At 55.1% G+C, this 24,250-nt stretch overlaps 1 protein-coding gene across 1 annotated transcript in view; it reads right to left on the bottom strand.

Annotated features, from left to right (window-relative positions):
• LOC137381547 (uncharacterized) overlaps window positions 1-24,250 on the bottom strand; it is a 154,237-nt gene that overhangs the window by 103,207 nt on the left and 26,780 nt on the right. The window contains exons 9-13 of the mRNA XM_068054243.1: window positions 21,422-21,579; window positions 16,977-17,086; window positions 16,116-16,206; window positions 15,255-15,438; window positions 13,158-13,383 (exon numbers count right to left, since the gene is read on the bottom strand). Of these exons, the coding sequence (XP_067910344.1) occupies window positions 13,158-13,383; window positions 15,255-15,438; window positions 16,116-16,206; window positions 16,977-17,086; window positions 21,422-21,579 (769 nt within the window). The remainder of the gene's footprint in view (window positions 1-13,157; window positions 13,384-15,254; window positions 15,439-16,115; window positions 16,207-16,976; window positions 17,087-21,421; window positions 21,580-24,250) is intronic.

Raw genomic sequence — 24,250 nt, 5'->3', positions numbered from 1 at the left:
TCGTGCAATTCCATAGTGCATCAACTCAGCAACATGTCCCAGCTTGATCAAAGACGTAGGTTTCAGTGATTGCATTAAAAGGGGGGGGAGGGCGAGAGAGAGGGGGGGGGGGAGGGCGAGAGAGAGGGGGGGGGAGGGCGAGAGAGAGGGGGGGGGGGAGGGCGAGAGAGAGGGGGGGGGGAGGGCGAGAGAGAGGGGGGGGGGAGGGCGAGAGAGAGGGGGGGGGGAGGGCGAGAGAGAGGTGGGGGAGAGGGCGAGAGAGAGGGGGGGGGAGAGGGCGAGAGAGAGGGGGGGGGAGAGGGCGAGAGAGAGGGGGGGGGAGGGCGAGAGAGAGGGGGGGGGGAGGGCGAGAGAGAGGGGGGGGGAGGGCGAGAGAGAGGGGGGGGGGAGGGCGAGAGAGAGGGGGGGGGAGGGCGAGAGAGAGGGGGGGGAAGAGAGAGGGGGGGGGGGAGAGAGAGGGGGGGGGGAGAGAGAGGGGGGGGAGAGAGGGGGGGGGGAGAGAGGGGGGGGGGAGAGAGGGGGGGGGGAGAGAGGGGGGGGGGAGAGAGGGGGGGGAGAGAGATGGGGGAAGAGAGATGGGGCGAAGAGAGAGGGGGGAAGAGAGAGGGGGGGGAAGAGAGAGGGGGGGGAAGAGAGAGGGGGGGGAAGAGAGAGGGGGGGGAAGAGAGAGGGGGGGGAAGAGAGAGGGGGGGAAGAGAGAGGGGCAGAGAGAGCGGGAGAGAGAGCGGGAGAGAGAGCGGGAGAGAGAGCGGGAGAGAGAGCGGGAGAGAGAGCGGGAGAGAGAGCGGGAGAGAGAGCGGGAGAGAGCGGAGAGAGAGCGGGAGAGAGAGCGGGAGAGAGAGCGGGAGAGAGAGAGCGGGAGAGAGAGCGGGAGAGAGAGCGGGAGAGAGAGCGGGAGAGAGAGCGGGAGAGAGAGCGGGAGAGAGAGCGGGAGAGAGAGCGGGAGAGAGAGCGGGAGAGAGAGCGGGAGAGAGAGCGGGAGAGAGAGCGGGAGAGAGAGCGGGAGAGAGAGCGGGAGAGAGAGCGGGAGAGAGAGCGGGAGAGAGAGCGGGAGAGAGAGCGGGAGAGAGAGCGGGAGAGAGAGCGGGAGAGAGAGCGGGAGAGAGAGCGGGAGAGAGAGCGGGAGAGAGAGCGGGAGAGAGAGCGGGAGAGAGAGCGGGAGAGAGAGCGGGAGAGAGAGCGGGAGAGAGAGCGGGAGAGAGAGCGGGAGAGAGAGCGGGAGAGAGAGCGGGAGAGAGAGCGGGAGAGAGAGCGGGAGAGAGAGCGGGAGAGAGAGCGGGAGAGAGAGCGGGAGAGAGAGCGGGAGAGAGAGCGGGAGAGAGAGCGGGAGAGAGAGCGGAGAGAGAGCGGGAGAGAGAGCGGGAGAGAGAGCGGGAGAGAGAGCGGGAGAGAGAGCGGGAGAGAGAGCGGGAGAGAGAGCGGGAGAGAGAGCGGGAGAGAGAGCGGGAGAGAGAGCGGGAGAGAGAGCGGGAGAGAGAGCGGGAGAGAGAGCGGGAGAGAGAGCGGGAGAGAGAGCGGGAGAGAGAGCGGGAGAGAGAGCGGGAGAGAGAGCGGAGAGAGAGCGGGAGAGAGAGCGGGAGAGAGAGCGGGAGAGAGAGCGGGAGAGAGAGCGGGAGAGAGAGCGGAGAGAGAGCGGGAGAGAGAGCGGGAGAGAGAGCGGAGAGAGAGCGGAGAGAGAGCGGGAGAGAGAGCGGGAGAGAGAGCGGGAGAGAGAGCGGGAGAGAGAGCGGGAGAGAGAGCGGGAGAGAGAGCGGGAGAGAGAGCGGGAGAGAGAGCGGGAGAGAGAGCGGGAGAGAGAGCGGGAGAGAGAGCGGGAGAGAGAGCGGGAGAGAGAGCGGGAGAGAGAGCGGGAGAGAGAGCGGGAGAGAGAGCGGGAGAGAGAGCGGGAGAGAGAGCGGGAGAGAGAGCGAGAGAGCGGGAGAGAGAGCGGGAGAGAGAGCGGGAGAGAGAGCGGGAGAGAGAGCGGGAGAGAGAGCGGGAGAGAGAGCGGGAGAGAGAGCGGGAGAGAGAGCGGGAGAGAGAGCGGGAGAGAGAGCGGGAGAGAGAGCGGGAGAGAGAGCGGGAGAGAGAGCGGGAGAGAGAGCGGGAGAGAGAGCGGGAGAGAGAGCGGGAGAGAGAGCGGGAGAGAGAGCGGGAGAGAGAGCGGAGAGAGAGAGAGAGCGGGAGAGAGAGCGGGAGAGAGAGCGGGAGAGAGAGCGGGAGAGAGAGCGGGAGAGAGAGCGGGAGAGAGAGCGGGAGAGAGAGCGGGAGAGAGAGCGGGAGAGAGAGCGGGAGAGAGAGCGGGAGAGAGAGCGGGAGAGAGAGCGGGAGAGAGAGCGGGAGAGAGAGCGGGAGAGAGAGCGGGAGAGAGAGCGGGAGAGAGAGCGGGAGAGAGAGCGGGAGAGAGAGCGGGAGAGAGAGCGAGAGAGAGCGGAGAGAGAGCGGGAGAGAGAGCGGGAGAGAGAGCGGGAGAGAGAGCGGGAGAGAGAGCGGGAGAGAGAGCGGGAGAGAGAGCGGGAGAGAGAGCGGGAGAGAGAGCGGGAGAGAGAGCGGGAGAGAGAGCGGGAGAGAGAGCGGGAGAGAGAGCGGGAGAGAGAGCGGGAGAGAGAGCGGGAGAGAGAGCGGGAGAGAGAGCGGGAGAGAGAGCGGGAGAGAGAGCGGGAGAGAGAGCGGGAGAGAGAGCGGGAGAGAGAGCGGGAGAGAGAGCGGGAGAGAGAGCGGGAGAGAGAGCGGGAGAGAGAGCGGGAGAGAGAGCGGAGAGAGAGCGGGAGAGAGAGCGGGAGAGAGAGCGGGAGAGAGAGCGGGAGAGAGAGCGGGAGAGAGAGCGGGAGAGAGAGCGGGAGAGAGAGCGGGAGAGAGAGCGGGAGAGAGAGCGGGAGAGAGAGAGCGGGAGAGAGAGCGGGAGAGAGAGCGGGAGAGAGAGCGGGAGAGAGAGCGGGAGAGAGAGCGGAGAGAGAGCGGGAGAGAGAGCGGGAGAGAGAGCGGGAGAGAGAGCGGGAGAGAGAGCGGGAGAGAGAGCGGGAGAGAGAGCGGGAGAGAGAGCGGGAGAGAGAGCGGGAGAGAGAGCGGGAGAGAGAGCGGGAGAGAGAGCGGGAGAGAGAGCGGGAGAGAGAGCGGGAGAGAGAGCGGGAGAGAGAGCGGGAGAGAGAGCGGAGAGAGAGCGGGAGAGAGAGCGGGAGAGAGAGCGGGAGAGAGAGCGGGAGAGAGAGCGGGAGAGAGAGCGGGAGAGAGAGCGGGAGAGAGAGCGGGAGAGAGAGCGGGAGAGAGAGCGGGAGAGAGAGCGGGAGAGAGAGCGGGAGAGAGAGCGGGAGAGAGAGAGCGGGAGAGAGAGCGGGAGAGAGAGCGGGAGAGAGAGCGGGAGAGAGAGCGGGAGAGAGAGCGGGAGAGAGAGCGGGAGAGAGAGCGGGAGAGAGAGCGGGAGAGAGAGCGGGAGAGAGAGCGGGAGAGAGAGCGGGAGAGAGAGCGGAGAGAGAGCGGGAGAGAGAGCGGGAGAGAGAGCGGGAGAGAGAGCGGGAGAGAGAGCGGGAGAGAGAGCGGGAGAGAGAGCGGGAGAGAGAGCGGGAGAGAGAGCGGAGAGAGAGCGGGAGAGAGAGCGGGAGAGAGAGCGGGAGAGAGAGCGGGAGAGAGAGCGGGAGAGAGAGCGGGAGAGAGAGCGGGAGAGAGAGCGGGAGAGAGAGCGGGAGAGAGAGCGGGAGAGAGAGCGGGAGAGAGAGCGGGAGAGAGAGCGGGAGAGAGAGCGGGAGAGAGAGCGGGAGAGAGAGCGGGAGAGAGAGCGGGAGAGAGAGCGGAGGAGAGAGAGCGGGAGAGAGAGCGGGAGAGAGAGCGGGAGAGAGAGCGGGAGAGAGAGCGGGAGAGAGAGCGGGAGAGAGAGCGGGAGAGAGAGCGGGAGAGAGAGCGGGAGAGAGAGCGGGAGAGAGAGCGGGAGAGAGAGCGGGAGAGAGAGCGGGAGAGAGAGCGGGAGAGAGAGCGGGAGAGAGAGCGGGAGAGAGAGCGGGAGAGAGAGCGGGAGAGAGAGCGGGAGAGAGAGCGGGAGAGAGAGCGGGAGAGAGAGCGGGAGAGAGAGCGGGAGAGAGAGCGGGAGAGAGAGCGGGAGAGAGAGCGGGAGAGAGAGCGGGAGAGAGAGCGGGAGAGAGAGCGGGAGAGAGAGCGGGAGAGAGAGAGCGGAGAGAGAGCGGGAGAGAGAGCGGGAGAGAGAGCGGGAGAGAGAGCGGGAGAGAGAGCGGGAGAGAGAGCGGGAGAGAGAGCGGGAGAGAGAGCGGGAGAGAGAGCGGGAGAGAGAGCGGGAGAGAGAGCGGAGAGAGAGCGGGAGAGAGAGCGGGAGAGAGAGCGGGAGAGAGAGCGGGAGAGAGAGCGGGAGAGAGAGCGGGAGAGAGAGCGGGAGAGAGCGGGAGAGAGAGCGGGAGAGAGAGCGGGAGAGAGAGCGGGAGAGAGAGCGGGAGAGAGAGCGGGAGAGAGAGCGGGAGAGAGAGCGGGAGAGAGAGCGGGAGAGAGAGCGGGAGAGAGAGCGGGAGAGAGAGCGGGAGAGAGAGCGGGAGAGAGAGCGGGAGAGAGAGCGGGAGAGAGAGCGGGAGAGAGAGCGGGAGAGAGAGCGGGAGAGAGAGCGGGAGAGAGAGCGGGAGAGAGAGCGGGAGAGAGAGCGGGAGAGAGAGCGGGAGAGAGAGCGGGAGAGAGAGCGGGAGAGAGAGCGGGAGAGAGAGCGGGAGAGAGAGCGGGAGAGAGAGCGGGAGAGAGAGCGGGAGAGAGAGCGGGAGAGAGAGCGGGAGAGAGAGCGGGAGAGAGAGCGGGAGAGAGAGCGGGAGAGAGAGCGGGAGAGAGAGCGGAGAGAGAGCGGGAGAGAGAGCGGGAGAGAGAGCGGGAGAGAGAGCGGGAGAGAGAGCGGGAGAGAGAGCGGGAGAGAGAGCGGGAGAGAGAGCGGGAGAGAGAGCGGGAGAGAGAGCGGGAGAGAGAGCGGGAGAGAGAGCGGGAGAGAGAGCGGGAGAGAGAGCGGGAGAGAGAGCGGGAGAGAGAGCGGGAGAGAGAGCGGGAGAGAGAGCGGGAGAGAGAGCGGGAGAGAGAGCGGGAGAGAGAGCGGGAGAGAGAGCGGGAGAGAGAGCGGGAGAGAGAGCGGGAGAGAGAGCGGGAGAGAGAGCGGGAGAGAGAGCGGGAGAGAGAGCGGGAGAGAGAGCGGGAGAGAGAGCGGGAGAGAGAGCGGGAGAGAGAGCGGGAGAGAGAGCGGGAGAGAGAGCGGGAGAGAGAGCGGGAGAGAGAGCGGGAGAGAGAGCGGGAGAGAGAGCGGGAGAGAGAGCGGGAGAGAGAGCGGGAGAGAGAGCGGGAGAGAGAGCGGGAGAGAGAGCGGGAGAGAGAGCGGGAGAGAGAGCGGGAGAGAGAGCGGGAGAGAGAGCGGGAGAGAGAGCGGGAGAGAGAGCGGGAGAGAGAGCGGGAGAGAGAGCGGAGAGAGAGCGGGAGAGAGAGCGGGAGAGAGAGCGGGAGAGAGAGCGGGAGAGAGAGCGGGAGAGAGAGCGGGAGAGAGAGCGGGAGAGAGAGCGGGAGAGAGAGCGGGAGAGAGAGCGGGAGAGAGAGCGGGAGAGAGAGCGGGAGAGAGAGCGGGAGAGAGAGCGGAGAGAGAGCGGGAGAGAGAGCGGGAGAGAGAGCGGGAGAGAGAGCGGGAGAGAGAGCGGGAGAGAGAGCGGGAGAGAGAGCGGGAGAGAGAGCGGGAGAGAGAGCGGGAGAGAGAGCGGGAGAGAGAGCGGGAGAGAGAGCGGGAGAGAGAGCGGGAGAGAGAGCGGGAGAGAGAGCGGGAGAGAGAGCGGGAGAGAGAGCGGGAGAGAGAGCGGGAGAGAGAGCGGGAGAGAGAGCGGGAGAGAGAGCGGGAGAGAGAGCGGGAGAGAGAGCGGGAGAGAGAGCGGGAGAGAGAGCGGGAGAGAGAGCGGGAGAGAGAGCGGGAGAGAGAGCGGGAGAGAGAGCGGGAGAGAGAGCGGGAGAGAGAGCGGGAGAGAGAGCGGGAGAGAGAGCGGGAGAGAGAGCGGGAGAGAGAGCGGGAGAGAGAGCGGGAGAGAGAGCGGGAGAGAGAGCGGGAGAGAGAGCGGGAGAGAGAGCGGGAGAGAGAGCGGGAGAGAGAGCGGGAGAGAGAGCGGGAGAGAGAGCGGGAGAGAGAGCGGGAGAGAGAGCGGGAGAGAGAGCGGGAGAGAGAGCGGGAGAGAGAGCGGGAGAGAGAGCGGGAGAGAGAGCGGGAGAGAGAGCGGGAGAGAGAGCGGGAGAGAGAGCGGGAGAGAGAGCGGGAGAGAGAGCGGGAGAGAGAGCGGGAGAGAGAGCGGGAGAGAGAGCGGGAGAGAGAGCGGGAGAGAGAGCGGGAGAGAGAGCGGAGAGAGAGCGGGAGAGAGAGCGGGAGAGAGAGCGGGAGAGAGAGCGGGAGAGAGAGCGGGAGAGAGAGCGGGAGAGAGAGCGGGAGAGAGAGCGGGAGAGAGAGCGGGAGAGAGAGCGGGAGAGAGAGCGGGAGAGAGAGCGGGAGAGAGAGCGGGGAGAGAGCGGGAGAGAGAGCGGGAGAGAGAGCGGGAGAGAGAGCGGAGAGAGAGCGGGAGAGAGAGCGGGAGAGAGAGCGGGAGAGAGAGCGGGAGAGAGAGCGGGAGAGAGAGCGGGAGAGAGAGCGGGAGAGAGAGCGGGAGAGAGAGCGGGAGAGAGAGCGGGAGAGAGAGCGGGAGAGAGAGCGGGAGAGAGAGCGGGAGAGAGAGCGGGAGAGAGAGCGGGAGAGAGAGCGGGAGAGAGAGCGGGAGAGAGAGCGGGAGAGAGAGCGGGAGAGAGAGCGGGAGAGAGAGCGGGAGAGAGAGCGGGAGAGAGAGCGGGAGAGAGAGCGGGAGAGAGAGCGGGAGAGAGAGCGGGAGAGAGAGCGGGAGAGAGAGCGGGAGAGAGAGCGGGAGAGAGCGGAGAGAGAGCGGGAGAGAGAGCGGGAGAGAGAGCGGGAGAGAGAGAGCGGGAGAGAGAGCGGGAGAGAGAGCGGGAGAGAGAGCGGGAGAGAGAGCGGGAGAGAGAGCGGGAGAGAGAGCGGGAGAGAGAGCGGGAGAGAGAGCGGGAGAGAGAGCGGAGAGAGAGCGGAGAGAGAGCGGGGAGAGAGAGCGGGAGAGAGAGCGGGAGAGAGAGCGGGAGAGAGAGCGGGAGAGAGAGCGGGAGAGAGAGCGGGAGAGAGAGCGGGAGAGAGAGCGGGAGAGAGAGCGGGAGAGAGAGCGGGAGAGAGAGCGGGAGAGAGAGCGGGAGAGAGAGCGGGAGAGAGAGCGGGAGAGAGAGCGGGAGAGAGAGCGGGAGAGAGAGCGGGAGAGAGAGCGGGAGAGAGAGCGGGAGAGAGAGCGGGAGAGAGCGGGAGAGAGAGCGGGAGAGAGAGCGGGAGAGAGAGCGGGAGAGAGAGCGGGAGAGAGAGCGGGAGAGAGAGCGGGAGAGAGAGCGGGAGAGAGAGCGGAGAGAGAGCGGGAGAGAGAGCGGGAGAGAGAGCGGGAGAGAGAGCGGGAGAGAGAGCGGGAGAGAGAGCGGGAGAGAGAGCGGGAGAGAGAGCGGGAGAGAGAGCGGGAGAGAGAGCGGGAGAGAGAGCGGGAGAGAGAGCGGGAGAGAGAGCGGGAGAGAGAGCGGGAGAGAGAGCGGGAGAGAGAGCGGGAGAGAGAGCGGGAGAGAGAGCGGGAGAGAGAGCGGGAGAGAGAGCGGGAGAGAGAGCGGGAGAGAGAGCGGGAGAGAGAGCGGGAGAGAGAGCGGGAGAGAGAGCGGGAGAGAGAGCGGGAGAGAGAGCGGGAGAGAGAGCGGGAGAGAGAGCGGGAGAGAGAGCGGGAGAGAGAGCGGGAGAGAGAGCGGGAGAGAGAGCGGGAGAGAGAGCGGGAGAGAGAGCGGGAGAGAGAGCGGGAGAGAGAGCGGGAGAGAGAGCGGGAGAGAGAGCGGGAGAGAGAGCGGAGAGAGAGCGGGAGAGAGAGCGGGAGAGAGAGCGGGAGAGAGAGCGGGAGAGAGAGCGGGAGAGAGAGCGGGAGAGAGGAGAGAGCGGGAGAGAGAGCGGGAGAGAGAGCGGGAGAGAGAGCGGGAGAGAGAGCGGGAGAGAGAGCGGGAGAGAGAGCGGGAGAGAGAGCGGGAGAGAGAGCGGGAGAGAGAGCGGGAGAGAGAGCGGGAGAGAGAGCGGGAGAGAGAGCGGGAGAGAGAGCGGGAGAGAGAGCGGGAGAGAGAGCGGGAGAGAGAGCGGGAGAGAGAGCGGGAGAGAGAGCGGGAGAGAGAGCGGGAGAGAGAGCGGGAGAGAGAGCGGGAGAGAGAGCGGGAGAGAGAGCGGGAGAGAGAGCGGGAGAGAGAGCGGGAGAGAGAGCGGGAGAGAGAGCGGGAGAGAGAGCGGGAGAGAGAGCGGGAGAGAGAGCGGGAGAGAGAGCGGGAGAGAGAGCGGGAGAGAGAGCGGGAGAGAGAGCGGGAGAGAGAGCGGGAGAGAGAGCGGGAGAGAGAGCGGGAGAGAGAGCGGGAGAGAGAGCGGGAGAGAGAGCGGGAGAGAGAGCGGGAGAGAGAGCGGAGAGAGAGCGGGAGAGAGAGCGGGAGAGAGAGCGGGAGAGAGAGCGGGAGAGAGAGCGGGAGAGAGAGCGGGAGAGAGAGCGGGAGAGAGAGGCAGAGAGAGCGGGAGAGAGAGGCAGAGAGAGCGGAGAGAGAGGAGAGAGGCAGAGAGAGCGGGAGAGAGAGGCAGAGAGAGCGGGAGAGAGAGGCAGAGAGAGCGGGAGAGAGAGGCAGAGAGAGCGGGAGAGAGAGGCAGAGAGAGCGGGAGAGAGAGGCAGAGAGAGCGGGAGAGAGAGGCAGAGAGAGCGGGAGAGAGAGGCAGAGAGAGCGGGAGAGAGAGGCAGAGAGAGCGGGAGAGAGAGGCAGAGAGAGCGGGAGAGAGAGGCAGAGAGAGCGGGAGAGAGAGGCAGAGAGAGCGGGAGAGAGAGGCAGAGAGAGCGGGAGAGAGAGGCAGAGAGAGCGGGAGAGAGAGGCAGAGAGAGCGGGAGAGAGAGCAGAGAGAGCGGGAGAGAGAGGCAGAGAGAGCGGGAGAGAGAGGCAGAGAGAGCGGGAGAGAGAGGCAGAGAGAGCGGGAGAGAGAGGCAGAGAGAGCGGGAGAGAGAGGCAGAGAGAGCGGGAGAGAGAGGCAGAGAGAGCGGGAGAGAGAGGCAGAGAGAGCGGGAGAGAGAGGCAGAGAGAGCGGGAGAGAGAGGCAGAGAGAGCGGAGAGAGCAGAGAGAGCGGGAGAGAGAGGCAGAGAGAGCGGGAGAGAGAGGCAGAGAGAGCGGGAGAGAGAGGCAGAGAGAGCGGGAGAGAGAGGCAGAGAGAGCGGGAGAGAGAGGCAGAGAGAGCGGGAGAGAGAGGCAGAGAGAGCGGGAGAGAGAGGCAGAGAGAGCGGGAGAGAGAGGCAGAGAGAGCGGGAGAGAGAGGCAGAGAGAGCGGGAGAGAGAGGCAGAGAGAGCGGGAGAGAGAGGCAGAGAGAGCGGAGAGAGAGGCAGAGAGAGCGGGAGAGAGAGGCAGAGAGAGCGGGAGAGAGAGGCAGAGAGAGCGGGAGAGAGAGGCAGAGAGAGCGGGAGAGAGAGGCAGAGAGAGCGGGAGAGAGAGGCAGAGCGAGCGGGAGAGAGAGGCAGAGAGAGAGAGATAAAGGGAGAGGCAGAGAGTTTACAGAGGGAATTCAGGAGCTTAGGTTTTTGGCAACTGAAAGTACGGCCACCAATGGTGGAGCAATTAAGATCGAGACGCACATGAAAATTGGAGGAGCATAGAGATCTTGGAGGGTTGTAGGGTTGGAGGGAATTACAGAAATAGGGAGTGATGAGGCCAGGGAGGAATATGAAAACAAGTATGAGAATTTTAGAATGGAGGCATTGACAAACTGGAAGCCAATGTAGGTCAGCGAGCACAGTGGGTGATGGATGAACGGGACTTGGGTGCAACCTTTGGACAAGCTGAAGTTAACAGAGAGTGCAGGCTTGAGGTTAGCCAGGCGAGTACTGTAATCTCTAAAATGGACTATTCCAAAGACATGCATGAGGATTTTATCAGTAGATGACCTGAGTAGGGCGCAGACAGGTGATATTACAGGTGGAATAGGCAGTGGGGTTGGGGAGGGGGGGGGGGGGGTGGGCGGTCGGGGGAGACGGACGATATTAGAGGTGGAATAGGCAGTCCTGGTGAGAGAGTGGATGTGTGGGCCAAAGCTTATCTCAGGATGAAATGGGACGCCCAGGTTGTGAACGGTGTGTTTCAGTCTCAATCAGCTGCCAAGAAGAGGGATAGAGTTGGTGGTTTGGGAACAGAACTTGGGGTACGCAACAAAGACACTGGCTTCAGTGTTCCCGATATTCAGTTCTGCTCATCCAGGACAGGATGTCGGACCAGCAGCGGGAACACATCAGAGACAGGAGAGATGTCGAGAGAGGTGCTGTAAGGTAGAACCAGGTGTCGACAGCGTCCATCTGGAACCCGGCATGTTTTTGATGCCATTGCCGGGGACAGCACGTAGACAACAAAGACACAAGTTAATTCCCCTTAATGTCATAGAATGTCAACAGCACAGAAGTCGCCCATTCGGCCCATCGTGTCTGTGCTGGCTCTCTAAGAGCAATTCACCCTCGTCCTACTCCCCCTCCTTTTCCCCGTAGCCCTGCAAATCTTTTCTCTATCTTGAAAACTCCAATCAAATCACCTGTTAACCTTCTAAATACCAGGAATACAACCCGAGTTTGTGTAATCTCTCCTCATAGCTTAACCTTTGGAACGCAGGTATCATTTGGGTAAATTTACACTCCCTCCAAGGCCAACATATCCTTTCTAAGGTGTGGCGCCCAGAACTGCTCCAAGTTTGCCTGTAATTTTCAATCTATGTCCTCTGGTTCACTGAGCCAGTGTGGGGAAAGTGTGAGCATATCCACTTTGGAGCAAAGAAAGACCTGATCAGAGTCTTTTTCTAAACATGGTGGGAAGTGAAGAACTGTGGAGGAAGAGCTGAGAGATTCAGGGGTCCCAGTACAGAAATCACTAAAAGCTAGAGAAGAGGTAGCAAAACAATCTGGAAAAAAGATTTTGGGCTGTTGGCCTTTACTGTGAGGCTGATTGCAAAGGGCTGGAAGTGACGCTTTAGCTGTACATAGCTCTGGTTACAGCTGATCTGGAGAACTGTGTTCAGTTCTGGGCACCACAGCCCAGGACGGATATACTGGCCTCAGAGAGAGTTAGTCATAGAGTCATAGTCATAGAGTTATACAGCACAGAAACAGGCCCTTCGGCCCATCGTGCCTGTGCCAGCCATCCAACACCCAACTATTCTCATCCCATATTCCTGCACTTGGCCCGTAGTCATGTATGCTATGGCGTTTCAAGTGCTCATCTAAATACTTCTTAAATGTTGTCAGGGTTCCTGCCTCCAGCACCTCTTCAGGCAGTGTGTTCCAGATTCCAACCAATCTCTGGGTGAAAAAGTTTTCCTCAAATCCCCTCTAAACCTCCTGCCTCTTACCCTAAATCTATGCCCCCTGGTTCTTGACCCCTCCGCTGAGGGAAAAAGTCTCTTCCTATCTAACCTATCAATGCCCCTCATAATCTTGTACACCTCAATCATGTCCCCCCCCTCAGCCTTCTCTGTTCTAAGGAAAACAACCCTAGCCTTTTCAGTCTCTCTTCATAGCTGAAATGCTCCAGCCCAGGCAACATCCTGGTGAATCTCCTCTGCACCCTCTCCAGTGCAATCACATCCTTCCTATAGTGTGGTGCCCAGAAATGTACACAACACTCCAGCTGTGGCCTAACTAGCGTTTTATACAGCTCCATCATAACCTCCCTGCTCTTATATTCCATGCCTTGGCTAATAAAGGCAAGTATCACATATGCCTTCCTAACCACCTTATCTACCTGTGCTGTTGCCTTCAGTGATCTATGGACAAGTACACCAAGGTCTTTCGGACCTTCTGTACTTCCTAGTGTCCTACCATCCATTGTGTATTCCCTTGCCTTGTTAATCCTCCCAAAATGCATTACCTCACACTTCTCAGGATTAAATTTCCATTTGCCACTGCTCCGCCCATCTTACCAGCCCATCCATATCTCCCTGAAATCTAAGGATTTCCTCCTCACTACTTATACCACAAATTTTCATGTCATCTGCAAACTTACTGATCATACCTCCCATGTTCACGTCTGAATCATTCATGTACACTACAAACAGCAAGGGTCCCAGCACCTATCCCTGCAGTACACCACTGGTCACAAGCTTCCAATCGCAAAAAGAACCCTCAACCATTACCCTCTGCCTCCTGCCACTAAGCCAATTTTGGATCCAATTTGCCAAATAGCCCTGGATCCCAAGGTCTCTTACCTTCTTAAACAATCTCCCATGCGGAACCTTATCAAAAGCCTTACTGAAATCCATGTAGACTACATCTACTGCTTTACCCTCATCTACACATCTAGTCACCTCCTCGAAAAATTCAATCAAGTCAGTTAGACACGCTCTCCCCCTGACAAAGCCATGCTGACTATCCCTGATTAATCCCTGCTTCTCCAAGTGGAGATTAATCCTGTCCCTCAGAATTTTTTCCAATAGTTTCCCAACCACTGATGTTAGATTCACCGGCCTGTAATTACCTGGTTTATCCCTACTACCCTTCTTGAATAATGGTACCACATTCGCTGTCCTCCAATCCTCTGGTACCTCTCCTGTGGCCAGAGAGGATTTGAAAATTTGTGTCAGAGCCCCTGCAATCCCTTGCCTCACATAACATTGGAACGGATTCATCAGTATAATACCAGGAGATCGAACGGGACAGAATCCAAGCTTTCCATTACCTTCCTCAGTGATTCCTGACAGCACCCTGGCTCAAATTTGATGGGTGCTCACATATGAACCCAGAAGATTAGCATGATATTTAATCGTAGGTAGCATCATCACAATTCGAGACCTCATTGTGCTCCCAGCTTGGCATCGCCCGCTCCCTGTCCCCCTCCCACCCCAAGGTACTTTCCAGCAGGAGTCTCTGAGCAGGGATCAAGAGCAGGAATCATGGCTGACATCCCCTCCCCACCCCAACCTTTTGATCCAGGGATCAGTTCATTCAGCACAGAGCAGGATTAGACTCTGCCTGCTGTGTGTGGACCTCAGTACCGTAGAGTAATTCGATGCTGTTTGAGGTTTCAGGGCAGTCAATCGCCAGCTGATTGGCTCCCTCCCCTCCAACTCTCCAACCTTACCTGTGGGCCCCTGACTTTGCCCTCATCCTCATCGCCCTGGGTGTCAGCCCTGGGGATGTACAGGCCTTTAGCGGTGATGCAGGGTGCATTCATATTCCACTCCACGCAGCACATGACGACAGTGTGACCCGGCAGAGGAGGGACATTGTGCGAGGCCGATATCTCGATGGCTGTGTCCAGGGCTCTCCGGTACCTCTCCAAAAGATCCTGGTCATATCGAACGTCCCTGTTGGCGGGGGGAGGATGAGGGGGAAGGGAGAGAAGGAAATATGCAGAAGAGGAAAGAAAAAGCCCGAGTTAAGGACCAGTCATAGAATCAGTGAATAGTACGGCACAGAAGGACGCCATTTAGCCCATCGAGTCTGCACTGGCTCTTTCAAAGACAACCCACTTCGTCCCACTCCCTGCTCTTTTGCCAAGTCCCTCCAATTTTATCAAATATCATCCAAAGAACTTTATTCACCATCCGATGAGGCAGTAAATTCCAGATCCTTACCACTCTCTCATGTGATGTGGGCGTCACTGGCTAGGCCAGCATTTATTTCCCATCTCTAATTGCCCTTGAGAAAGTGGTGGTGTGCCACCTTCTCGAACCGCTGCAGTCCTGGGGTGTTGGTGCAGCAACAGTGCTCTTAGGAAGGGAGTTCCAGGATTTTGACCCAGCAACAGTGAAGGAACAGCGATATAGTTCCAAGTCAGGATGGTGTGTGGCTTGGAGGGAAACTGGCAGGTGGTGGTGTTCCCATGCATTTGCTGCCCTTGTCCTTCTAGGTGGTAGAGGTCGCGGGTTTGGAAGGTGCTTTTGAAGGTGAGCTGCTCGTTGCAGAGAATAGATTTTTCCTCCTGTCACTTCTGGTTCTTTTGCCGATAAGTTTAAATTAGGTTATTGATCCTTCATTGGAAATTTCTCTTTATTTACCCAACAAAACCTTTCATGATTTTGAACACCTCTATCAAATCTCCTTTTAGTCTTCTCTGACCTAAGGAGATCGACCCCAGCTTCTCCAGTCTGTGTAACTGAAAAACCTCATCCCTTGAACCATTCTAGTAAATCTCCCCCGTACCCTCTTAAAAACCTTCATGTCCTTCCTAAAGTCTCTGCCTAGAATTTGTCATAGTACTCCAGCTTCTTTTGTCCTTTCCTGAAATAAACTCGTGGATCTCCCATGCCATTCTCCAAAGAGAGGCAAGTGTTAAAACTGTAGTGAGTAACTCCCCCAAAGCCTCTCCGCCACCAACAGAACATGTCAGGAGTGTGATGGAATACTCTCCATTTGCCTGGATGAGTGCAGCTCCAACACCACTCAAGAAGCTCGACACCATCCAGGACAAAGCAGCCTGCTTGATTGGCACCCCATCTACAAACATTCACTCCCTCCAACACAGAGGCACAGCAGTAGCAGTGTGTACCATCTACAAGATTCACTGCAGCAACTCACCAAGACTCCTTCGACAGCACCTTCCAAACCCACGACCTCTACCACCTAGAGGGACAAGGGCAGCAGATGCATGGGAACACCACCACCTGCAAGTTCCCATCCAAGCCACACACCATCCTGACTTGGAACTAGATCGCCGTTCCTTCACTGTTGCTGGGTCAAAATCCTGGAACTCCCTTCCTATGAGCACTGTTGGTGCACCAACACCCCAGGACTGCAGCGGTTCGAGAAGGTGGCTCACCACCACTTTCTCAAGGGCAATTAGAGATGGGCAATAAATGCTGGCCTAGCCAGTGACACCCACATCACATGAAAGAGTGGTAAGGATCTGGAATGCACTGCCTCATCAGATGGTGAATAAAGTTCTTTGGATGATATTTGATGATAAAATTGGAGGGACTTTGCAAAAGAGCAGGGAGTGGGACGAAGTGGGTTGTCTTTGAAAGAGCCAGTGCAGACTCGATGGGCTGAATGGCGTCCTTCTGTGCTGTATTACGCTGTACTGAAACAAACCCCCAGGCCAAGGGAAAGCCGTCTGAATCCCTTCACCCTGCCCCACCCCACCCTGCTCCCCAACCCGCCTCGTTCCCCGTCCCACCCCACCCTGCTCCGTTCCCCATTGTGCCCCGTTCCCCGCCCCTAACCCCACCAGGTTTACCTGCGTTTCTCCAGCTCTTCCAGCCTCTTGGTCACCTGCCGGTAAATGAAGGAGATGCAATTGAGGCGTCTCTGCTGAGCCAGTGAGTAGGCCCTGGGCTTCAGGAAGCGTGAGCGCCCATTCGGCAGACGTAAGGACTCCAGGACTTTCTGGACCAGGGCCTCCCTCGTCGGAAGGGGGCTGTCTGTCCATTGAACAGAAAGACAGAAAGGAAAGGTGTTTAAACAGCGTCCTTCATCAACTTGCCATGTCCCAAAGTGATTTACAGCCAATTAATAAATTTGTTAGAAGTGTGGTCATTGTCAGAATGCAGGAAATTGTGGCACAGCAAGATCCCACCAACAGAAACAAGACAAATGACCAGATAATAAAAGAAAAATACTGCAGATGCTGGAAATCTGAAATAAAAACAAGAAATGCGAGAAATACTCAGCAGGTCTGGCAGCATCTGTGGAGAGAGAGAGAACGCAAAATGACCAGATAATCTGGTCTAGTCATGCTGGTCAAGTAAAGACAGGTCTTCTCTGAACCTCTTAGATTGTCGGCCTGGATTTTAGGAACTCTCCCCCCAGTATCCCCTCCCCACTCCAGTAGCACTCTCCCCCGAGTAGCTCCTCCCCAACTCCAGAGGATGATCTGTCCTAGTATCTGCTCCGCTCACCATTCCCTGTGTACTCACATGCTGAAGAGGAGAGAGTGGTTCCTCCCTGTCCCTGAGCGAATGCAAAGGCCCTGACCCCACCCCAGTCTGGATCTGACTGAACAATCCGCACCTCCCTCTTGCACCTCCCCTCCCCCCACCATGACCCTCGCTCCCCTTCCCCCAGGCTGTCTGTGACAAGTCCCCCAGCCCTGCCTCACCTTTCTCATCCAGCCTTTCCTGAAGTTCAGCAATAACTCTGTAGGCGGAGAGGAATCGGAATGGGAATTGGCGGCTGCGGATCACCGAGTTCTGTGGACACAGGAAGACAGAGAGCGGTCAGAAACGGACACGAGCCGGGGATCAGCCTCGTCTCTTAAAGGATTGTTCCACTGCACTCCCCTCCTCCACTCCAGGACGATCCCAAAGCCCAAAAGGGCAAATTCCATCCTGTACCGTGTCGGGGAATCAAACAGAGCAGGAGGAGGCCATTCAGCCCATCGTGTCTGTGTCCAATTAGTCCCACTCCCCTGCCCTATTCCCATTGTCCTGCAAACATTTCCTTGTGAAGAATGTGTCTAACTCCTTTTGAAAGCTACTATTAAATCTGCCTCCAGTGCATCCCAGATCACAACAACTCGCTGTGTAAAACACAGAATTCGCCCTCATTTCCCTACCCGCCACTGCCAACAGTTTTTCCCAAGCTACCCTACCAAAACCCCTCATCATTTTCAACAGCTCTACCAAATCTCCTCTTCACCTTCCCTGCTCCAAGGAGAACAATTCCAGCTTCTCCAGTCTTTCCAAGACCCTCATCGCTGGTGCCCTCCAGGGAAGCATCACACGTGAAGAGTTTAGAGTGGGAAAACTGGAGGATGATTCGAACCTCTGCATCTTGCACTCGATCCCGTTCTCTCCTGATCAGCACACGGGTGCCCAGTGATCAGGATCTGATTTCCCCCACAGCACAGATCGGGGCGGAGGGGGGGAGGAGGAGCGGGATGGATCATGGGATCTTCCTGCTCTGGGACACCAGGCAGCCCAGAGTACGATGTTATCCTCAAACCGCTGCTGGAACCTACCCTATCCATCAATCTTTTCAGAATCCGCTCGTGATGCTGGCGGCTCATCCCGGCAACAATCATGTTCCGTAAATTGCGTAACATTGCCATGAAGGGAAGCTTCTGGTGATCTGGGCAGGAGTAGAGAAGAGAAATATTAAAAATCAACCAATCTTTATATCTTTACATTTTTCAAAATATCGTCTCTGTTGTCACATTTCTGTTACACTGAATGTGCAGCACAGAAACGGGCCATTCAGCCCATCTGCTCCATGCTGGTTTATGCTCCACACAAGCCTCCCCCCATTCCTCTTCATCTCACCTTATCAGCATATCCTGCTATTCATTTCCCCCTCATGTTTTTATCTAGCTTCCCTTTGAATGTATCCACGCTATTTGCCTCAATTACGCCTCGTGGTAGCAAGTTCCACATTCTCACCACTCTCTGGGTAAAGAAGTTCCTCCTGAATTTCTTTGTGACTATCTTACCGTTATGACCCCTAGATTTGGACTCCCCACAAGTGGAAACATCTTCTCTTAACCTATTGAACCATTTCATAATTTTAAAGGCTTGTGACAGGTCACCCCCTCAGCCTTCTCTTTTCTATTTTATATATATATTAGAGAAAGAGAGAGAGAGAGAGAGAGAGAGACCCAGCGAGCAGTGTAAAAGAGCGGGGACGAGGGAGAGTGGGACAAGCGAGCAGTGTAAAAGAGCGGGGACGAGGGAGAGTGGGACAAGCGAGCAGTGTAAAAGAGCTATCCGAGCCAGTACAGGGTAATTTTAGTAATTGCAACATTTTATTTACTAATAGTAGTAAAACTGAATACATTGGCTGGTGAGCATTTCCTATTAATTAAGTAAATAATTAATTAGGTATTTAAAACACAATAGGGATGAAAGGGTAGGTGATATGTTGCAGCTGTAGTATGTGGGAGCTGGTGGACACCAGTGTGATCCACAGCAAACACGTCTGCAGTTCGAGGATCTTCGGCTCAGAGTCAGAGTCAGTGAGCTGGAGGCCGAGCTACAGACACTGTGATGCATCAGGGAGGGGGAAAGTTACGTGGACACTTCCTTCCAGAAGGGAGTCACACCCCATAGGAGGGTCGTCTGATTTAGTTAGGGAGGAGGATATGACTGCGAGTAAGGCAGCTAAGGGGATCGAGAAGGCAGAAGTGGAGGAGCCTCAGCCTTTGTAATTGTCCAACAGGTTTGAGGTTCTTTCAGCTTGTATGGATGACAGTGAGGGCTGCAGCGTGGATGAGCAGACTAACCGTGGTACAGGAAGCCATTCAAGCAGGGGGAGTAAATCGGAAGGTAGTGGTAGTAGGGGACAGTATAGTTGAGGGATAGACACCATTCTCTGCAGCCAAGAGCAAGAGTCCAGAAGGCAGTCTTGCCTTCCCGTGCCAGGGTTCAGGACTTGAAGTGGGAGGGGGAGGATCCATGTGGGTACCAACGACACAGATAGGACTAGGAAAGAGGATCTGCAGAGAGAGAATGAGCAGCTTCGGGCTAAATTAAAAAGCAGAACCTCAAAGATTATCATCTTGGGGTTATTACCTGAGCCACAAGCAAATTGGCGTAGGGCAAATAAGATTAGAGTTAAATGCGAGGCTCAAAGATTGGTGTGGGAGAAATGGGTTTTGATTCATGGGGCACTGGCACCAGTACTGGGGAAAGTAGGAGCTGTACCGTTGGGATGGTCTTCACCTGAACCGTGGTGGGACCAGTGTCCTGGTGAATCGTATAACTAGGGCTGTAGAGAGGGCTTTAAACTAAATAGTGGGGGCAAGGGATCAAGTGAGAGAAGAATTATAAATTAAAGAGAGGACAAGACAAGAGAGCAAAGTGGAAATAAGGGAAATAATAATCAGAGCATGGCAGGAAGGGACAGAATGTACAAAATTAAGAGTATGCAAGCAGCTGAGGCTAGAGGTTGTGTAAATAGTAAAAAACAGAACTAAAGGCTCTGTATTTGAATGCAGGTAGCATTTGTAAAAAAACAAATGAATCGAAAGCTCAAATAGAAATAAATATTTATGATCCAAGACATGGCCGCAAGATGACAAAGGCTAGGACCTGAACATTCAATGGCGCGTGACATTTCAGAAGGACAGGAAACTAGGAAAAGGTCGCTCTGTTAATTAAGGATGACATTAATACAAGAGAGAGAGTGATCTTCGTTCTAAAAGTCAAGATGTAGAATCAGTTTGGGTAGGGATATGAAATAGTAAAGGCAGGAAGTCACTTGTGGGAGTAGTTTATAGGCCCCCTAACAGTAACCACACTGTAGGACAGAGTATACAGGAAGAAATAATGGGGGCTTGTGAGAAAGGCACAGCGATAATCATGGGTGATTTTAATCTACAAGTAGATAGGACGAATCAGATTGGCAAAGGTAACCTGGAAGATGAGTTCATGGGAGTATTTTTGGGACAGTTTATTAGAGCAGCACATTCTACAGCCAACCAGGGAGCGGGGGAGTAGGGGGGAGGGATGAGGAGGGGTTCACCATCTTCAGGAAAGGGGGTGGGGGGTAGCAGTGGACATTTGGCATTGGGCTTGGGTTTTAGAAGGTCTTATGGGGAACAGGAGGCTGAAGGAGGTCAAACAGACAGGGGAAATGAGAGACGCACAGAAAGATATATGGGGAGAGAAACAGAGAAAAAAAGAGAGAAAACAAGAGCAAAGGACTGAATGAGAGTGGGTGGGGGAAAAGAGAGAGAGAGACAGAGCGTACGCAAACAAGACAGAACGCGAGAAATAGAACAAAAGCAGTGAGACAGAATGAGTGAGGAAGAGAGTGAGGGAGACACTGGGAGAAAATGAAAGATAGTGAGAAAGAAAGGAGAGAAAGAGAGATGTATGGAGCAAAGGTGGGTCAATGGCGATGAGGTTCAGATCAGTCATTCTCTAATTGAATGGCAGAACAGGCTCGGGTGCATGATGGTCTGCTCCATTTCCTCAGCCGAAGGAGGACAGTACAGGCACCAGGAGTGTCAGTCTATAGAGATATTTAGTTACCGCATTGGTGGAGGTGATTTGGCCCATCAAGTCCATGCCGACTCTCCACTGACTGCTATGCTATGCAGTCAGTCCCACGCCCCGGCTTGATCTATAGTTTGAGGGCAGTTAAAGTCAACCACGTTGCTGGTTGTGGATCTGGAGTCAATTTTAGGCCAAACCAGGTAAGGACAGCAGATTTTCTTCCTTAAAGGTGGGTTTTTATGATAATCGATGTTAGTTTCATGACACCATTACTGAGACAGATTTTTATTAATGATTTCAATTTATTAATTGAATTTAAATTCCACCAGCTGCTGCGGTAGGATTTGAACCCGTGTCCTCAGGACATTAGCCTGGACCCCTCTACTATTACAACAAAAACAAGAAATGCTGGATTCACTCAGCAGGTCTGGCAGCATCTGTGGAAAGAGAAGCAGAGTTAACGTTTCGGGTCAGTGACCCTTCTTCGGAACTCAACTGAACAAACTAAGATGAAATGAAATAAATGCAAAAAAAGATTGTAAAAAATGTAAAAAGGAATGCAAAAAAAAAGGAAGAAAAAATAACTAAAAATGAAAGTAAAGTTGGGGGCTGTCATGCTCTGAAATTACTGAACTCAATGTTCAGTCCGGCAGGCTGTAGTGTGCCTAATCGGTAGATGAGATGCTGTTCCTCGAGCTTGCGTTGATGTTCACTGGAACACTGCAGCAATCCCAGGACAGAGATGTGAGCATGAGAGCAGGGGGGAGTGTTGAAATGGCAAGCAACCAGAAGCTCAGGGTCCTGCTTGCGGACTGAGCGGAGATGTTCCGCAAAGCGGTCACCCAGTCTGCGCTTGGTCTCCCCAATGTAGAGGAGACCACACTGTGAGCAGCGAATACAGTATACTACATTGAAAGAAGTACAAGTAAATCTCTGCTTCACCTGAAAGGAGTGTTTGGGGCCTGGGATAGTGAGGAGAGAGGAGGTAAATGGGCAGGTATTACACCTCCTGCGATTGCAAGGGAAGGTGCCCTGGGACGGGGACGAGGTGGTGGGGGTAATGGAGGAGTGGACCAGGGTGTCGCGGAGGGAACGATCCCTTCGGAATGCTGACAGGGGAAGGGAGGGGAAGATGCGACTGGTAGTGGCATCACGCTGGAGGTGGCGAAAATGGCGGAGGATGATCCTTTGGATATGGAGGCTGGTGGGATGAAAAGTGAGGACAAGGGGAACCCTGTCACGGTTCTGGGAGGGAGGGGAAGGGGTGAGGGTAGAGGTGCGGGGAATGGGTCGGACACGGTTGAGGGCCCTGTCAACCACAGTGGGGGGAAATCCTCGGTTGAGGAAAAAGGAGGTCATATCAGAAGCACCGTCATGGAAGGTAGCATCATCAGAGCAGATGCGTCGGAGACGGAGAAACTACTATTAGTTCAGTGACATTACCACTATACCACCGTCTCCCCCTACTGACCGATCAACTCCTCCCAGCCTTTCACAGTGTTGCCATGCAGGGAGAGCTGCCTCTCCCAAGTTTCCGGCAATTGTAGCTTCATCCTTTCCCCAGCTCTCGGAGAATCCCATGGCCCTGGCAACCGGCTGCGTGCGAAGGATTGGAGATCGGATGGGTACCTGGAGGGACAGAAGGTAAAGGGAAAATCAGTTTCAATGCAACAGATGAGAAGGCAGAATTTGAAGGTGGGGTCTAAGGTGATAACTGGGACAGTGTAAAGGGAGTTTTACTCTGTATCTAACCCCGTGCTGTATCTGCCCTGGCAGCGTTTGATGAGACAGTGTAGAGGGTGCACAGGACAGGTTAAGCAGGGGATGGATGATGGTTAACAGAGCATATACAGCACAGAAGCAAGCCTTTGGCCCAACTGGTCTGTACCACTCAAGCCTCCTCCAAAACCTGCTTCATCTCACCCGATCAGCATTTCTCCACCATGTACTGATCTGGGTTCCTCTTAAATCTATGCTCTTCATCTCAAACACTCCATGTGGTACCGAGTTCCACATTCTCACCGCTCTCTCGGTAAAGCAGTTTCCCCTGAATCCTTTACTGGATTTATTTGTGTTTAAGGAGAAAGTTGGTCGTGAAGGAAGGAATGGAAAATGTCAAGGCTTCCTGCTCAACGCTAACTTACCTTTTTGTTCAAAATACTTCACCAATTAAACTTGGAAAAGATTGAAGCCTTGACAAACCCTCTCAATAAGTTATGCCCAAATCTGACCACCCTATCAGTAATTGTTTACTTCAGTCCCACCTAAAAAACATACGTCTTCTCAGCTTTTAAACAAGTTGCCTTCTTCTGCACTCCTGATTTTAATCACTCCATTGCTGGCTGCCGTGCCTTCAGCCGCCTAGGCCTAGACCTACACTCTGAAATTCCCTCCGTAAACGTCCCCACCTCTGCCTCCTCCTTAAAACCTACCTCTTTGACCAAGATTTTGGTCACTTGTCCAAATATCTCCATATATGGCTTCATGTCAATTTCTGTTTGATTATGCTCCTGTGAAGTTTCTTGAGACACTTTGCTACTTTAAATGCAACTTGCTGTCTCTTTGTACTGCTGTCATGCTAATTCCAACCGTCTTGGCTGATTCTCTTAAGCTCCGAGTCTTATTCCTTTCACCATCTCCATAAACCCCTTCCCATTGCAGACTACTCATCGACGATAAAGGGTTACTTGCATCTTTCACAACCTCAGCACATCCCAAAACACTTTACAGCCAATGAAGTAGTTTTTGAAATGCTCTCACTGTTGTAAAGTAAAAAAACATGGCAGCCAATTTGTGCACAGCAAGCTCCCACAAACAAAAGTGTGAGAACAACCAGATCGACTGTTTGTAAGTAATGATAGTTGAGGAATAAATGCTGGGCCCGGGTCACGGAGTTAACTCCCCTGCTCTTCAAAATAGTCACCGTGGGATCTTTTATGTCCACCTGAAATGGCAGACAGTTTACATAGGATTACGTGGAATATATTGCACAGAAACAGGCCATTTGGCCCAACCAGTCCATGATGGTGTTTATGCTCAAATTGAAATTTCTCCCATCTTTCCTCATCTAAATTCATCATTGTAACTCTCTATCCCCTTCTCCCTCAGAAGCTTGTCTACTATCTAAACTATTCACTTCAACCACACCCCATGGTAGCGAGTTCCACATTCTCACCACTCTCTGAGTAAAGATATTTCTTCTGAATTTCCTATTGGATTTCTTGGTGACTATCTTATATTGATGGCCTCTAGTTACGATCTTCTCCACAAGTGGAAACATTCTGTTTTTACTCTATCAAAAGCTTTCATAACTTGAAAGACCTCTATTAGGTCACCCCTCAACCTTTTTTCAAAAGAGACTCAGCCTGTTAAAACATGGAAACATAGAAAGCAGGAGTAGGCCATTCAGCCCTTCAAGCCTGCTCCGCCATTCAATACGATCATGGCTGATCATCCAAACTCAGTACCCTGTTCCCGCTTTCTCCCCGTATCCCTATCTAACTCTTTCTTGAATATATTTAATGATTTGGCCTCAACTGCTTTCTGTGGTAGAGAATTCCACAGGTTCACCACTCTCTGGGTGAAGAAATCTCTCCTCATCTCAGTCCTAAATGGCTTACCCTTTATCCTTAGACTGTGACCCCTGGTCCTGGACTCCCCTGCCATCGGGAATATCCTTCCTGCATCTAGTCTGTCCAGTCCTGTTAGAATTTTGTAGGTTTCTATGAGTTCCCTTCTCATTCTTCTAAACTCTAGCGAATACAAGCCTAATCGATCCAATCTCTCTTCATATGTCAGTCCTGCCATCCCAGGAATCAGTCTGGTGAACCTTTGCTGCACTCCCTCCATAACAAGAACATCCTTCCTCAGATAAGGAGACCAAAACTGCACACAATACTCCAGATGTGGTCTCACCAAGGCCCTGTATAATTGCAGCAAGACATCCTTGACCCTGTACTCGTATCCTCTCGCTATGAAGGCCAACATACCATTTGCCTTCTTAACTGCCTGCTGCACCTACATGCTTACTTTCAGCAACTGGTGCACAAGGACACCCAGGTCTCACTGCACCTCCCCCTTTCCCAATCTATCGCCCTTCAGATAATAATCTGCCTTTCTGTTTTTACAACCAAAGTGGATAACCTCACATTTATCTACATTATACTGCATCTGCCATGTATTTGCCCACTCACTCAACCTGTCCAAATCGCACTGGAGCTTCCCTGCATCCTCCTCACAGCTCAGACGCCCACCCAGCTTTATGTCGTCTGCAAACTTGGATATATTACACTTAATTACC

The sequence above is a fragment of the Heterodontus francisci genome, chromosome 22 (genome assembly GCF_036365525.1).
Source record: "Heterodontus francisci isolate sHetFra1 chromosome 22, sHetFra1.hap1, whole genome shotgun sequence".
NCBI classification, from domain to species: domain Eukaryota; kingdom Metazoa; phylum Chordata; class Chondrichthyes; order Heterodontiformes; family Heterodontidae; genus Heterodontus; species Heterodontus francisci.
This window is presented reverse-complemented; position numbering and strand designations above follow the sequence as displayed.